This window comes from Lissotriton helveticus, chromosome 3_1, assembly GCF_964261635.1.
Source record: "Lissotriton helveticus chromosome 3_1, aLisHel1.1, whole genome shotgun sequence".
Lineage (NCBI taxonomy): Eukaryota > Metazoa > Chordata > Amphibia > Caudata > Salamandridae > Lissotriton > Lissotriton helveticus.
In genome coordinates, this window is record NC_136061.1 from 543,349,751 (window position 1) to 543,364,481 (window position 14,731).

Genomic DNA, 14,731 nt, shown 5'->3' on the forward strand with positions numbered 1-14,731 from the left:
TGTTGGTTCCTGCTGGGGGTTTTGTCATGTCATTTATAAGAGAGAAAATAGTTTTGAAGGCGTTGGAAATCGATGTGATCAGGTTGGCGTCGAATGCGGCTTTAGACGATGGAACAGGTTTTAATGGCCTGTCTGTAAAGCTTTTTGGCAATGGGGTCGCAGGTACGCCTCCAGGTGCGCTCTAGAGTTTTGCAATTTTTTTTTCCAACATTAGGGTCTCATTATACCAGGCATGCGATTGCATGCGCTTGGCGCAGGTCAGTTTCTTGGGTATACAGTGGTCGAGAGAGATGTGAATCCAACTCCTGAAGTCTCTATTCACTTCCTCCAAGTCGCTGGACCAGGCTGGGCACGATGATTTTAAACTGGACACAAAGCTAGGAGCATCCAGTTTGTGCCAGGGTCGTTTCATAGAAGGGGGATGATAAATCTGTCGAGGAGCATCGCTAGACCTAGGCACATATGAATAAGAAAGTGGTCCGTCCAAGTTAGTTGAAGGGGGGCGTGGACTTTAAGAGAACGGATATTAGAGAATACTGGATCCAATAAGTGGCCGGCGAGAGGAGATGGGCCCTCTACTAATTGAGTTAGATGGCAGGCATCCAAGTCTCTCAGAAAGTTAGTAATCTCCTGGAAGTCAAGGCGTTCCAGGCGTAGATGAAGATCGCCCATGATACTAAAGTTGGCTGACTCAAGGGTCAAAGTAGATGTGAGAGCTAGGGCTTACTGAAAGGCCCTGGAGGGCGGTAACTGGGAAGCCCAGTGAGGGTGAAACTATGCAGTGAATTACTAATTTTTTTAACTAATCCTACTGTGAGAAACTAGGAGTGGATATTGGGATCAATAAATTCAGGCCCTGACGAAAGGCCTATGGGGTGTGAGCTTGAAACATGTTGACCTGGAGATAACACCCATCATAGTGTAAATCTCCACCCCTCCGTTTTTAGTAGTACCAGCTATAGGACTTAATAAATATTATCTTCCAACCGGCCAGGTACTTTTTAAGAACACTTATTTTCCTGACCCTTCCACTCCCATCACTACATAGTCTACACCCTACAAAGTGCCCCCACGTCTTTGTCGGTCGTAGCACGCCCCATCCCGCAGCGGGGCGGGAAGAACCCAATGATGAAGCATGCCACTATGGGAAACTTTGGTGGGTGAGGGTTATTTTAAGAAAACAAATTGTTTTCTGTGATAAAACTATCCCATCACTAGGACAGTTAAAAGTGGCCTTTTTTGTTTATATACATTCAGACAGGAGGCTCAGTCCACCTTGTACCTCACCTCTCACTCCCCCCCTTTGGTTGATCTAATATTCTCAGTCTCTCCCAGTAATTACCACAGAATAATGTACATATGCACCAAGAGGGGAGACATTATATTGATACTCCTTTTCTTTTTAAGTCCTTTCTAGAGGCTTTATTATTCCTTTAACTACTTAGCTTCAGCATTAAGTTGATACTACTAGTAGACTCAACTACTACTAGTTGAGTCTATTTAGTGTTGATTGATCGGATCATAATTGTATTTATTGTTTTGTGATTTTAATCCTAAACAATAAAATGTATTATAGCATACAAAGGCTGACCAGATAACAGAAAAACTTGTTTACAGACACAAGTAAGCTTCAGAGTCGGGCAAAGATCATGTATTTATTAGAAAGATCTTTTGGGAAGTATTTATTTTACAACAAACAATACCAGATCTACATAATTATATTCAAGATATGAAAAAGCACAAAGGCCTAAGCTGTGGGTAAATTGAAAATTACTCTTTGGACATAGAGCCCACTTTAAGGAAGAAGACAGTGGCTATTATTGCATGTTAGGCTTGGCTGCCCTATAAGCATAGGTCACTGAAGCTGAGCCATGTCATCCAGAAAGGGTTTCTGCTGATTGTTAGATGCCGATGAAGGAGGGCAGACCCCATGCTAATCTGATCCCCCTCCTTCTAATCCCAAGTCTGAACTTCGATCTGGATATACAGATCTGTTGGTAGAGTGCCACCCACTTCCCAAAATGATGACATCACTTTGTTTTCTGGTGAATTTCTAGTAGATGTGCTTTAGTGTCACTGAAGGTTTTCTAGCAAATATGTACAGGTGTTCAGGTAGATATCGATGGACTTTTACCAGTCTGCGGAAGTGGATATATTGCAACATCCAGTGATGGGACCCTGAAGAGGAATTTCTATCCAACAGTCCACTGGAGCACTCAGATGGTAATGGCACACGTGAGGGACTCACAGAACCGGATTGCTCATCACATTTCCAGCCTGGCTGTACACAACTTTTCAGCAGTAAAATACTTTATGCAGAGATATGTACACAGTCCATTTTAGTTTGTCATTTCTATTTACAAAAGTGAAAATAATGTTCTACTTGCTGCTTCTTTGAAAAAAAAACTAATTATAATATGACTTAAGATACTACTATTTTACATTTGACGAGGATAGTAATAAAATTAGCCATTGTACATTTACTCAATAGCCTTTCGGATACATTATTTGCTTATCCTTGAATTGAAAGGCTATTTGAGGTTTGATACATTCAGCAAAGTAATTTAATGCATGGAAACTGAATAAGCAGGCTGCTGAAATTTGCGTACAATATGATACTCTACTGTTGTGAAAATTATAAATTTGCGATTGTTACTGTAATGCCTATAGTTGGACCTCCATAATTCCACTGAGTAAAATCAATAGTTTTTATATCTTACACGTTTGTACTTTGAGATACAGAGACAAATCATTTGATTGCTGTGTAGTATGCATAAATGTGTAAAATTATATCAACACTTATCCTTAACCAACGTGCAATGAGCTAATGAAGCAGAGCTACATACATGTGTCACATTTACAGAGCACCTTTTTCCAATGTTTCTGCATTAAAAGGCCCATAAGTAAATTCTTATGTAGGTTCAAGTAGACTGGGGTAGTCTTAAGTGGTCCTATTTTCAAGTCTTTAGCACATATTCTGCTGTGTTTAAAAATCAAGGCTTCACTTTAAATCCTTATTGCATACCACATTTTCCAAATCTTGATCATCATATTTCAGCATCACCGTATAAATAATGTCAGCTCTTACCCATGTATGCTGCCCAATGTAGAGCTCTTCTGTCCCTTTTGTCGAAAGCATTGATGTTAGCACCTTTAGCTATGAGTAGATTAACCATCTAAGAAACAAAGAAAGAATATTTATTTATCAAGTAGAACTTCCTCTTCATTGGTCCTGTCAAAGAAAGTGATTATTTACATGACTTTAAAATATGTATTTTCAAGTTCAACCATGAGAACCAGTTGAAAATATAATGTGTTTGCAATCTTGGTTCCCATCTCTCATATGGCGACACTGGCAAAAACACTGTTATACTACATTCCCACACTTCTATCAATACATTATTTACTCCACATGCTGGTGGGAACACTGCCCATCAGAGTAATAATCTGAGACCGTGTCTGCTGAGTTTTGTAGTCCCTTGCTTAGATGAATTTGTCAAGAGGGACGATTATAATCTGTTCCTCAGAGTAACCCACCCAATGGAAACCCTACCAATCCATGGTAATTTTGAAATTCTAGCGATCCAGGGAAGTGCAGTTAAATTGGACGGCAACACAATTTTACATTTAAAGTTCTGAAAACCTTAAACCGTGGCTTAAACAATATTCCTTCATATTTATCTTGTACTAAACACCACAGCTGCATCAGGATAGCCACTCTTTGGTATCAACGTGTAAAAGTACAATTAAAAAAACGAATCAACAAAACAAAATGTACTGCCAAAGGCAAAGATCCTACCATCCAGCGTTCCCACATTCTCCTCTAAAAATAGTTCACGATATGTAGGTAGACATACAGGTTCTTTCTTTACACAGATTTCCGTAGTGTGATGTCAGGATTTACTGGTGAAGGAAAAATACCCATCCCAGACATTTCTAAACAATTAGCTCCCGGGTGAATTCATGTGAGAGAGAATGGATCCAATACATTTTTTTTAACCCATTGTGCCAGGTAAAACACAAACGGTGCCTATTTCCTCACATTAGCATGCCTTAAAACACCAAAATGTGCTTGCTGCCAGTGCCAAATGTCCTACCATCATGCACTTCCATATTTCTCCAGATAACAAATCTACCCCACGTGCTGATGCATATCAATCACCAACAGTCAGATGAACTTGCAGAGAACAACTTTCTTCACTCCTCACAGTAGTGTTTTCGCCCACATCACAGCACGAAGTATGGCCTGCTTGCAGTTTCAGAAGAACTAAGAGTGAACCTTGATCAGGGTGGCTCTGCGTCCATCATTCTGCTTGGTTTTAGTGCTGCTTTTGACACAGTGACCCATAAAATCCTTCTTGAAAGACTCCTTCACTGTAAGATCAACAGTAAGGCTTTGGAATGTTTTTTCTCCTTCTTAAAAGGCCACTGTTTTTAAGTCTATCAGAATCCTCTCTATTGTACTACTTTTCCAGTGGGTTGCAGGGTCCCGCAGAGATCCTCACTAAGCTTAACTGTTTTCAGCATCTACGTATGCCCTCTAGCTGATATTGCAGAATCTTTTGGTTTTATCGCGCTTTCTCATGGTGATGATACACAGCTGGTCATCTCATTATCTCCGGATCAGGGCAACAACACCAGGCAGTTAAGAAGATGTCTCTCGTCTGGGGCGGGCTTGATGGGTGACAGTTGTCTCAAGTTGAATGAGTAACAACCCGCAGTTCGGGACCCCAACCTGGTGGCCCTACGCTCTTGACACCTTCACCAAACAGTGAAGGTTCTTGGGATCTGGTTTGATGATGTCATCTTTTGAACCCCATCTTCGAAAGCTACCTGCCTGCTTCTTCTGTCTTAGGATCCTCAGGAAGATTTTATGGACGCTTCGACCCTCCAGCCAGAAAACCATGGTCGTCTAATATTGCCTCACCCCTGCACTACTGTAATTAGTTTTTTTCTGAGTGTTTTACAATCATTGCTAAAACAACTACAGATGAATCAAAAGGCGGCTCTGCGCCTACCACTACACTTTCCTAAATATTCATCCGTTACTACTCATCTTACCAGTCTCCACTGGCTGCCCATTGGAAAGCGCATTAAATTCAAAGTCCTTTGTTTTACCTTTCGCTCCTTTTACGATATGGGTCTCTCTTTTTGAGACACCTGATTAAAGCCTACAACCCTAAAAAACGCTATTAGAACTTCTAACTGAAGATTTGGTTGAATTTCTAGAATCATTAAACCCAGACAGAGAAGATCTTCCTTCAGCTTCCTGTCTTTGTAGTTTTGGGATTCCCTCCCTTCTCAACTGCGATTATGTTCTTGGCTGATTTAATCTGCCACGTTCTGGCTCAGCAACACCTTGTTTGCAGAGCTGAGAAGCCTGCTTTTGGTTAGCCGCGCGCTTTATAAATCAGGAAACAAACCTGGACATAAAGAAATGGAAGGAAGGGCCATAGTACTACCATATGACGTGAATATTTGAACGCATTTTTTTGCAGATGTTTTGCACGTGGAATGGCTTAAAGTGTTGACACTGGGATCACTCCGCACCCAGGGACGCCTGCCAGGCGCCATCCTTTTATGGCAACCAGTGCGGGAACCTAATGATCCGCGTCAGGTGCACGCCTCATGAGAAATAGTTAATAGGCCTGGCTGAGATTTTGAATTTGAAGCCTTGAGAGAGACAACTGCGGTAGCGCATAAACAATGGGTGGAGCTTTTTTGATGTTAAGGGTAACTATCGGCAGAGGTTATACATGTTAAGAGGAGAAATAGACAAGATTACATATTTGAAATCATTATTAATTGTGTTTGCAGCAAATCAATAAAAATTAATTAATGCCGAACAGCTTCAATCCGCATAACAATTATAATAACAGCAACGTGTTTACTTAAATGAATTTGATCAAATCGATATTATCAAGAATGGCATTTCATGTTTGCAGTTTAAACTCAAACAATCCGTGCGATTTATTTGGTGTTGAATAAAAATGTTTATCACACAGTAATTAATTAATAACAGTTCATATCACCACAAAACTGTCAATTAAGTTAAAATAAACTAGTAAATAATTGAATTTGCGTTTATTACAACCAACTCCAACTTAAAAACTTTTAAATCGGAAACCTCAATGATAAGCAATTTGCCTCAACACATGCACGCATTTATTTTTTTCACAGACTAGTTTTAACATGCGGTCATATTTTTAAAATGCAAAGTAATTATTACTTTTTAACTGTAAATCGTCTAACTGTTGCAAATTATACTAATTAGAGGGTGCTCAAAATAAGCATTAACAGTCTAAATTTTAAACTGTATCATGCCTATCAATAGAAAACCATGACTAGAATGAATCCTATTTCTTTACTGGATATTATTCTTAAACGCTATTTCTTTCTGTCAACATGATCACATTTTGTCTTCATTTAACAGTTGAACGTAATCAATTCTTACTGACTTATTTTTAAAACAAAAGGCCATAAAGTCACACACAAAAGTCTCTTAATTTAATTACAAAATGAAAACACATTGCTATTATAATCAGTTTCGTGAAAACATGTCAACATTATTTTTATAATTGCTCTTTGCCCAATTACAAAGCTATTCAGGACAAAGTGTGCGCCTGCCAGGATATTAACAGCGAGATAAAATAGGGGTCCAGACATCCTTCTTCTCCTCCTAAGCAGGCAGGACAAAAACTGCATACCCTGTTAATAAATGTAAGAGCACAGAAGCTGATCGACCTTTAGTAGCACAGGTTTAATGTATTGTGCATGTATGCCTTCTTGCAGAAAGAAACAACATGCATACAAGTCTTTCAACAGAAGAAGGTGTCACTCATTAAACTGTCCGTTATGTCATCAGGATCTGTTGTCACGGAGACCTAACCAAATCTAAAACAAGTCAAAAGGTTTGTTGTAAAGTGGCTCTCTTTGCCGACGACCTTATCCTCACGCTATCCCGCCCGCACACCTCTCTCCCGGCACTTCTCTCTTTGTTGCAGTCTTTCGAATTGGCCTCTGGACTCAAAATGAACCACGAGAAATCCTGGGTCCTGAACCTCATGATCCCTGAGAAGATTACTGCGCTACAATCCCTTGTCCCCTACCAATGGGCTACTTGCTCCATTCGCTACCTGGGACTTCAGTTGACCCCCTCACTTGCCACATGGTCCCAAACGACCTGGCGGGATTGCAGGTCAGTTTTGGAGGACCAGAGGGTTTGGAAATCCCTTACCCTCTCCTGGCTGGGCTGCCTAAACGCCATCAAAATGTCTGTGCTACCAAAAATGTTATATTTATTACAATGTCTCCCCTCCCCCATTCTGCATCATCAGATCCAAAGTCTTCAGCGAGACATCACTAGCTTCATCTGGGGTAGGCGTAGACCATGATTCTCCATCAAAATTCTCATGCTCCCGAAGGACAGGGGTGGGCTTGCATGCCCCAACCTGCTAGAATACTACTGCGCCCCCCATCTTCGCTTTGTTTCTGAGTGGACAGCGAGAGAGAGTGAAAAGGTTTGGTACCATATGAATAGGGCGGTAACCGGACGAACCATTTGGGACTTTTCCTGGCTCCACCGGACTGCATGCTCCCATAGCGCTTACATTGCCATACCCACCAAGACGGTGTTGGACATATGGGACAAGGTTGTCGTTTCCATGGAGCTCACTACCTTCCCCTCCCCCCACTCCCTCATCGCAGGTAATTCTGTATTTCCACCGGCTCTTAACCAGCAGGAGCTCTCAATTTGGCTGGAGGGTGGCTGCAGAACGATCCGAGATCTGTTCACAGGGGACACACTCAAAACCTTTGCTCAATGCAAGGAGGATTTCTGACACACTCAGGGAGCCAGGCTTCAGTACGCGCAGCTTCGTCATTGATTGTCCACGTCTGCGACAATGCCGGCTGCAACCCGAGCATTCACCCACTTCGAACGCTTAGTGTGCTTCTTTGATGACTCGAAGGGACTTATCTCTTGGACCTATCAGATCCTACAACATCCTCCACTGGTAGCCACCCACCCATACCAACGCCAATGGCAGTTGGCATCTTTCGGCATAATTGCACCCGCCCAGTGGAGCCGTCTGTGGCGGGACATACCGAAGGTCTATCGCAGTGTATGGGAAACTGCATACAAGATCATGACGCAGTGGTATTACACACCCTCTCGGGTACACAGGATGTTCCCCGCTTCCGCTCCGCTGTGCTGGAGATGCTCGAGCTCCCCGGGCGATTTTATTCGTATTTGGTGGGCCTGCCCGCTCCGGACGCTATTCTGGAAAGAGGTTCTTAGTCATATTAAAGTAGTGCTTAGCTTCCCCCTGCCTGAATCCCTAGTCACAATTCTTTTAGGCCTCAAGCCAGACAACTTGCGAGCGCTTACCTGTAGTGATTGGCATATTGCCCTCCCCATGCTAGGGGCCGCTAAACAGCCCATTGCTCTGCATTCAAAAAAGGCAGAGACCGCTTCCCCCACACCCCCCATTCAACATTTGGTTCACGTGCCTGTGGCACACAGTGACTTTGGAACTCTTTACCGCGCGCTTGCAGTCCTGCAACACTTCGATCAATCAATCAATCAATTTGTAAAGCGCGCTTCTCACCCATGAGGGTCTCAAGGCGCTGAAGGGAGGGGGGGGGCCGCTACTGCTCGAATAGCCAGGTCTTGAGGTGTTTCCTGAAGGTGAGATGGTCCTGGGTCAGTCGTAGGTGTGCGGGGAGGGTGTTCCATGTCTTGGCTGCCAGGTAGGAGAACGATCTTCGTCCGGTGGTGGTTCTGCGAATCCGAGGGACGGTGGCGAGGGCGAGGCTGGTGGAGCGGAGCTGGCGGGTGGGAGTGTAGAACGACAGGCGGTTGTTGAGGTATTCGGGGCCTGTGTCGTGGAGTGCTTTGTGTGCGTGGGTGAGCAGCCTGAACGTGATCCTCTTGCTGACGGGGAGCCAGCGCAGGTTTCTCAGGTGGGCAGATATGTGGCTGTGGCGAGGGATGTCGAGGATGAGTAGTGCGGAGGCTTACTGTATGCGTTGAAGGTGTTTATGAAGTTTGGCTGTGGTTCCTGCATACAGGGTGTTTCTGTAGTCCAGTCGGCTGGTGACGAGGGCCTGGTTGACCGTCTTTCTGGTTTCGGTGGGGATCCACCGGAAGATCTTTCGGAGCATGCGCAGGGTGTTGAAACATGAGGACGAGACTGTGTTGACTTGCTTGGTCATCATGAGGGAGGAGTCCAGGATGAATCCCAGGTTGCGTGCGTGGTCCGTGGGTATCGGTGCGGTGCCCAGCGTCGTGGGCCACCAGGAGTCGTCCCAGGCGGATGGGGATTGTTCGAGGACGCTGTGATTCCACCTGAACCTGATAGATTAACTGCATAATCACACTGGCCCTGCTCCTTGTCCTCAATGGTGTGCCTCAGGCGGTGACCCGACTATTGAACGCCATTGCCTCTTCCTACCCTGCTAGCCTGCCACCCTCCTCCCTCTCGCAATTGCCTTGACCACCACTATTTGAAATCACAAGCAATGCGACTCTTCCCCCCAGTTTCTCTCTATTTGACTTTGCCCCCTTGTCTTAGCTCTCTTTCTCCTTCCTGGTTATTCTTTCCTCTCATCACTCTCTATACGTTAACTTCGCACTACCTTCTCGTACAGGCTCTTCGCCTCCTCTTTACCCCCCTCCCTTTTCCTTGTTATGATATTACTCATGTTGAATATGGGTTTTGACATTTCTCCACATTGCAGTCTTATGCAGTGCCTTTTGTAATAAGCGTCCGGCCCGGGGAGGGGGGGTGTAGGCGACTTGCTGTGTAACACCTACATTGATATTCATCACCAAAGTCTCCCATGCCTCCCCTAAACAACGCGACCGGCCCTTCATAGGGTTGTGGGCCTTATGCTGTGTATGTATAGACCCTCTCTATGGTTTCCTTGCGAAAATAAAAACAGTCATAAACAAATGTAAAAAAAGATTTGTTGTTCTTCCAGTCACCAGGAGCAGCATCATTTATGACACTTTTCAAATTTCTAGATAAAAATCGCTAAGAGTTAGTCGATCAAACGCAGCTCAGATTAAACTCAATCAGGGATTCTATCAAGCACCACTGAGGGGCACACATAACTTGCCTAAACACCTCTGTACAAACCATCCTATCATTTACCTTATATTAAATTCTAGTTACTGACACTATAACAATCTTTACTGTGTCAGATAGATAATGCATAGACTGATGTAACAGAAATGTTGAGGTAGACATCTGAAGCCCTAAGAGTTTGTGTGAAAACATTTTTTTGCATCTTTAGGGAACCTGGATTTGCAAACTCCATTGGTCGTTAACACACATTTCAAGACCTACAGCTCTCCAACAGACTGTAGAGGCTTAACCGCAGAATGGTTATTACAATTCAAATAGCTACAGACACTAAGACTATACGTATGCATCTTTCAGTTATGCAATCTTTCCAATTCCGTTTGTCCCGGATTACTATTCTCAGGTAACTGTGCAATGTTACCCTTTGCCTCACTGGACCACACATCTGCATCATTTTTTATTTGTTTAAAAGAGAACTTATTATGGCATTTATTCCTAGATCTCACACGTCCTTAGATTTTACACAAACATGATTTTTTTTACATGCAATAGGGTGTACAGTATTACTCAGTGTCATATAAACAAAGGCCCACAGAAATAAAAAATATTGGCAATTTTAGAAGTCTCTAAAGTTATACTAGTTCTTCAAAATGCCACTGGTATGTATATATTAAATAATATGGCCCTAAAATACAACATTTTCAGACTCCCCTTGAAGAACACACTGATGGCTGGCTGTAATGGCTATATCTTATAGACAAATATAAAATTATAAGAGTTCGCAGAGGACCTGTAACTCTCACACCCCTCATAATGGCCCTCGATTTTAGGTTACTTGCACAATCAAAAGCACATTAAAGCTTCAATAATGCAAACTATGTTGTGTATATTTGCATGATTACAGGAGCAGAGTAATGCATGATTCTACTCTGAATATGCCTCAGTGTAGCCCGGATCTAGCATCATATAGTATAACAACTTCTGTAACACAATCCTTAGTATGGGCCAGCAAATCTTTGCCTAAAGGCTTTGCCAAAGAGTCAAACAAAGGGAAGGAATCTAACACCACCATCCCATTCTATCTTCGGTTTTAAAGATTGGGGCAAAAACTGACTTTTCCAAGATTTAGGGCCAGATGTAGGTCGCCCAATACTGGTCGGTAACGGCCGAAATTACCGAATTTCGGCCGCTACCGACCAGTATTAGGCTACTGAGATGTAGGTGGCCTAAATTCCAAATTCGGTAATTTACCGATTCGGTATTTTAAGCAATCGGTAAATTACAGATTCCTTAAAATACTGAATCGGAAAATTACCGAATTTGCAATGTAGGGAGCACTCAAATGAGTGCTTTTCCCATTTTAGGATTCGTTATTTACCACCAACTATAAGTTGGTGGTAAATAATGAATACCTTTGAAAATGCAAATCTGTGCATTTTCAGCTGTGCCATGTGGCAGACATACATGCCCTTAGGGCATGTATGTCTTCCACATCTGCACACAAGCCCGATTCAGGGGTGCAACAGGGTGTCAAAGTGACACCCTGACACCCTTGAATGTGTCCCCCATTTTACCGAATCAGTATTTACCGATTCTTTAATTGCCATTCATTCCTATGGGCCTCCAGGCCCACAGGAATGAATGGTATTTACCGAATCGGTAAATACCGATTCGGTAAATACCGAATCTTACCGATTCGGTAATGTTTATCGATATTTTTTGCTACATAGCATTTACCGATTCTAAAATACCAAATCGGTAAAATTCGGTATTTTAGAACCGGTAAATGTACTTTACCTACATCTGGCCCTAAGAGAGGTGCCCAAACACCATAAACGCCTTCAGTTACTTAGTTGATATTGAAGTTTACAAATCATCCATCTCTGTTAGACATATCCTAGGCTGCACTACCATTATCACACCTCAACAGTTATATTTTAATGTTACTAAACACCTATACTGCACATAAATTCTCCAGAAAGACAATTGTTTATCCATCTAGCTCACTCAAATTCTTGTACATCATGGACTGCAATTACTACTGTAAATGACTGCCCAATCATATACCGACAGGTAGGTGGCACCTGGCACACGGTGCATGGTGCAGCATGTACTCAAGACCCATGTGTTACCTCAATATGGCCATTCAAAGCTGCATGGTGCAATGCCGTCCGTCCACCGCGATCCGACACATTGACACTGCTTAGCAGGGGAATGATGACTTCGGCGCACTTCACAGCCTTGTTTGCGGCTGCGACATGCAGTGGTGTCTGCCAGTTCTTGTCCCGAGCGTTGACATCAGCTGAATGTTTTATCAGCACTTGGACTGCTTCCTGCAACCAAATAATAGTTACTTTAGAAGATCATATTACACACAGGGCATGACATTGACTCAAGTATGTTGGGAAGACCCTCTCCTCCTCAGGGTTACGAAAGCATAGATTAATGTTCAGACTGAATTTCTTATGCAAAGTTTTACACACAAAAAAGCCCAGGCTATGGCACTGGAATTCACTTGACTGATGTTCTAAAAGGGCAAAGGCAAGGTCGTTTTAGGGTTGCCAAGTAAACTGCAAACATAAAAAATCTGAAATGCATGTACCTCTTATTCTGTCATTGCACGTATACGCCAATCAATTTAAGCACAGAATGTATCAGTTGAAGGTATTTTCCTGCCCAGTATTGGGCTAGGGGGACTTGCCTTGCACTGAGCTCATTCCATGTGTATTATTGCCTGAAAATAGATACTTTCTTAAATGCAGCAATAACGTTTTGCATTTCACGCCGCCGGATTGCACCACCCTTAACATACATTTTAATGTAAATGTAAATGTAGTATACTTGTAAAGCGCACAGCTGCCCCAGCAACGGGGCGTCCCGGCGCTGTATAACTCTGGGGAACCCGTCCTGGCTTTCCCTGTGGGATGGTCCCTGCTGGGAGTCCCCAAGGTGGAGCTAGGCATCCCCGGAATTGGTGGGGCCGTTGTGGAGATGAGGTAAGCTAATGCCCAGAGTTGCCGAGTGTGATCCCTGATTAGAGTAAGCACCGAAGCGAAAATTATCGAGTCCGCTGACCAAGGTCCACGACCCTGCCGCGTCGGGAATCGAACCCTGGTCCCGGGCCGACTTCTGCTCTCGGGTCTGCCGCCTCTAACCAGTGAGCCACACTACTCCACTTTAATCATCCAATAATACAAAGCAGAGGCAAGGGGATGTGCATTAGCCATCCTCCACATCAATGCCTCACCATTTGTTGTCTGCTTTCCACAAAATCAGTTTGTCTCTCCTGGAAGGAAACCCAGTGCCTCATGCCAAGCCAGCAGTTTAGGCAGTGCTGCACCCTCTAACAGAGACGGGTGGGCTGTTACATATAGAGGCTTTAGACAGAGTGCGGATGCCTCAAACTTTCATACTTCTCAGGGTGATAAAATGAGTACCAATGCACTGGGGAATAGTAGCGCCTCTTGCAAGCACAAGGAAGAAAGGTGCTAGTCACATGTACACAACTACATTCTCATTCACAGAGCATATACCTGTGCGGTGTGCCTGGTGCGCATTCATGCTGAATGGGAAGTTCCCTTCCTGCAAGCTTCTGACCTATAGACACTTGTCTGTGCAGGAAATAAAGAGCTCTTACAAACTTCTACAATTCACTATGACATATTAGGACAGATTGCTCGCCTGCTCTGAAGGCGTCTTTGTATGTTTTTCAACAGTGATAAGTGTAAAGTGCTTTGCTACCCAAAAGGGAATGCCTGCACTACAGAAATACAGATAATTAATAAAATCATATAAAAGTGCTCCCAGCAGTGAGCTGCTCCTTGTATTTTGCCGGATCTGTGTTCTGCTCGGCTCTGCGGTGCCTGCTTGCGGCAGTGGCATTCTGGAACATGTTCCTCAATGTTACCCATTTTGACTCAATCTAGGCTATAAATCACACCAGCGTCACAATACTGTAAGTTCCCAGTGACTGACAGGGGCTGAACTTGAGAAGATCATAGGTATTAATGTAAACATCCTGCCTGCTGACTGTGGGCCAAAGAAATAGCAAGACGAGTCCTGACTCTAGTGAAGACACCTTGGTCACACAGCTGACTGTCTATCTAGCTAAGGTTACTTCCATTGCCAAAATTCATAACCAATGACCCAAGATGCACTGAATAAAGCCAGAATAGTGGAAGACGATAGGACATGGTCCTACTTGACCTCTCCCATCAAACCCTGCTGACAATGTGACTAGCAAAGATGGAGGAGAACCACCAGACCACATACAGTCTTATACGTTGTAAACGAGAACCCAATAGTCCATGGCATCCAACGCTACCAAGAGACCTAGGACAAAAACACACACCTCCCCACCACCCAGCATGCACAGGGTGCCATCCATCACTTGGAGAATTGCATTGTCTGTGTTGCACTGTATGACCAAAGTAATGTTTAGCTGTTAATGGAGTGATTATGAAATGTGTCCATAACTTTGCCCAAGAAAGGTGAGAGGCAGCAGAGTGATAATTACTCACCATTGCAGAATAAGCGCAGATTTAATTAGTAATGGTGTAACATACCCTAGCTTCAAGCAGCCTAGAAAGAAGTCTTGTGTAAGTGAGATGTTTATTACTTGAAGCCACGTGCCAGAGAGACGT

The 14,731-nt window shown here is 43.4% G+C and overlaps 1 protein-coding gene across 6 annotated transcripts in view; it reads right to left on the reverse strand.

Annotated features, from left to right (window-relative positions):
* ANKRD44 (ankyrin repeat domain 44) overlaps nt 1-14,731 on the reverse strand; it is a 766,729-nt gene that overhangs the window by 460,575 nt on the left and 291,423 nt on the right. For all 6 annotated transcript variants that reach the window (XM_078680434.1, XM_078680433.1, XM_078680431.1 and 3 more), the window contains 2 exons: nt 12,221-12,421; nt 3,089-3,176 (listed from right to left, as the gene is read on the reverse strand). In XM_078680434.1, coding sequence (XP_078536560.1) covers nt 3,089-3,176; nt 12,221-12,421 — 289 coding nt within the window. The remainder of the gene's footprint in view (nt 1-3,088; nt 3,177-12,220; nt 12,422-14,731) is intronic.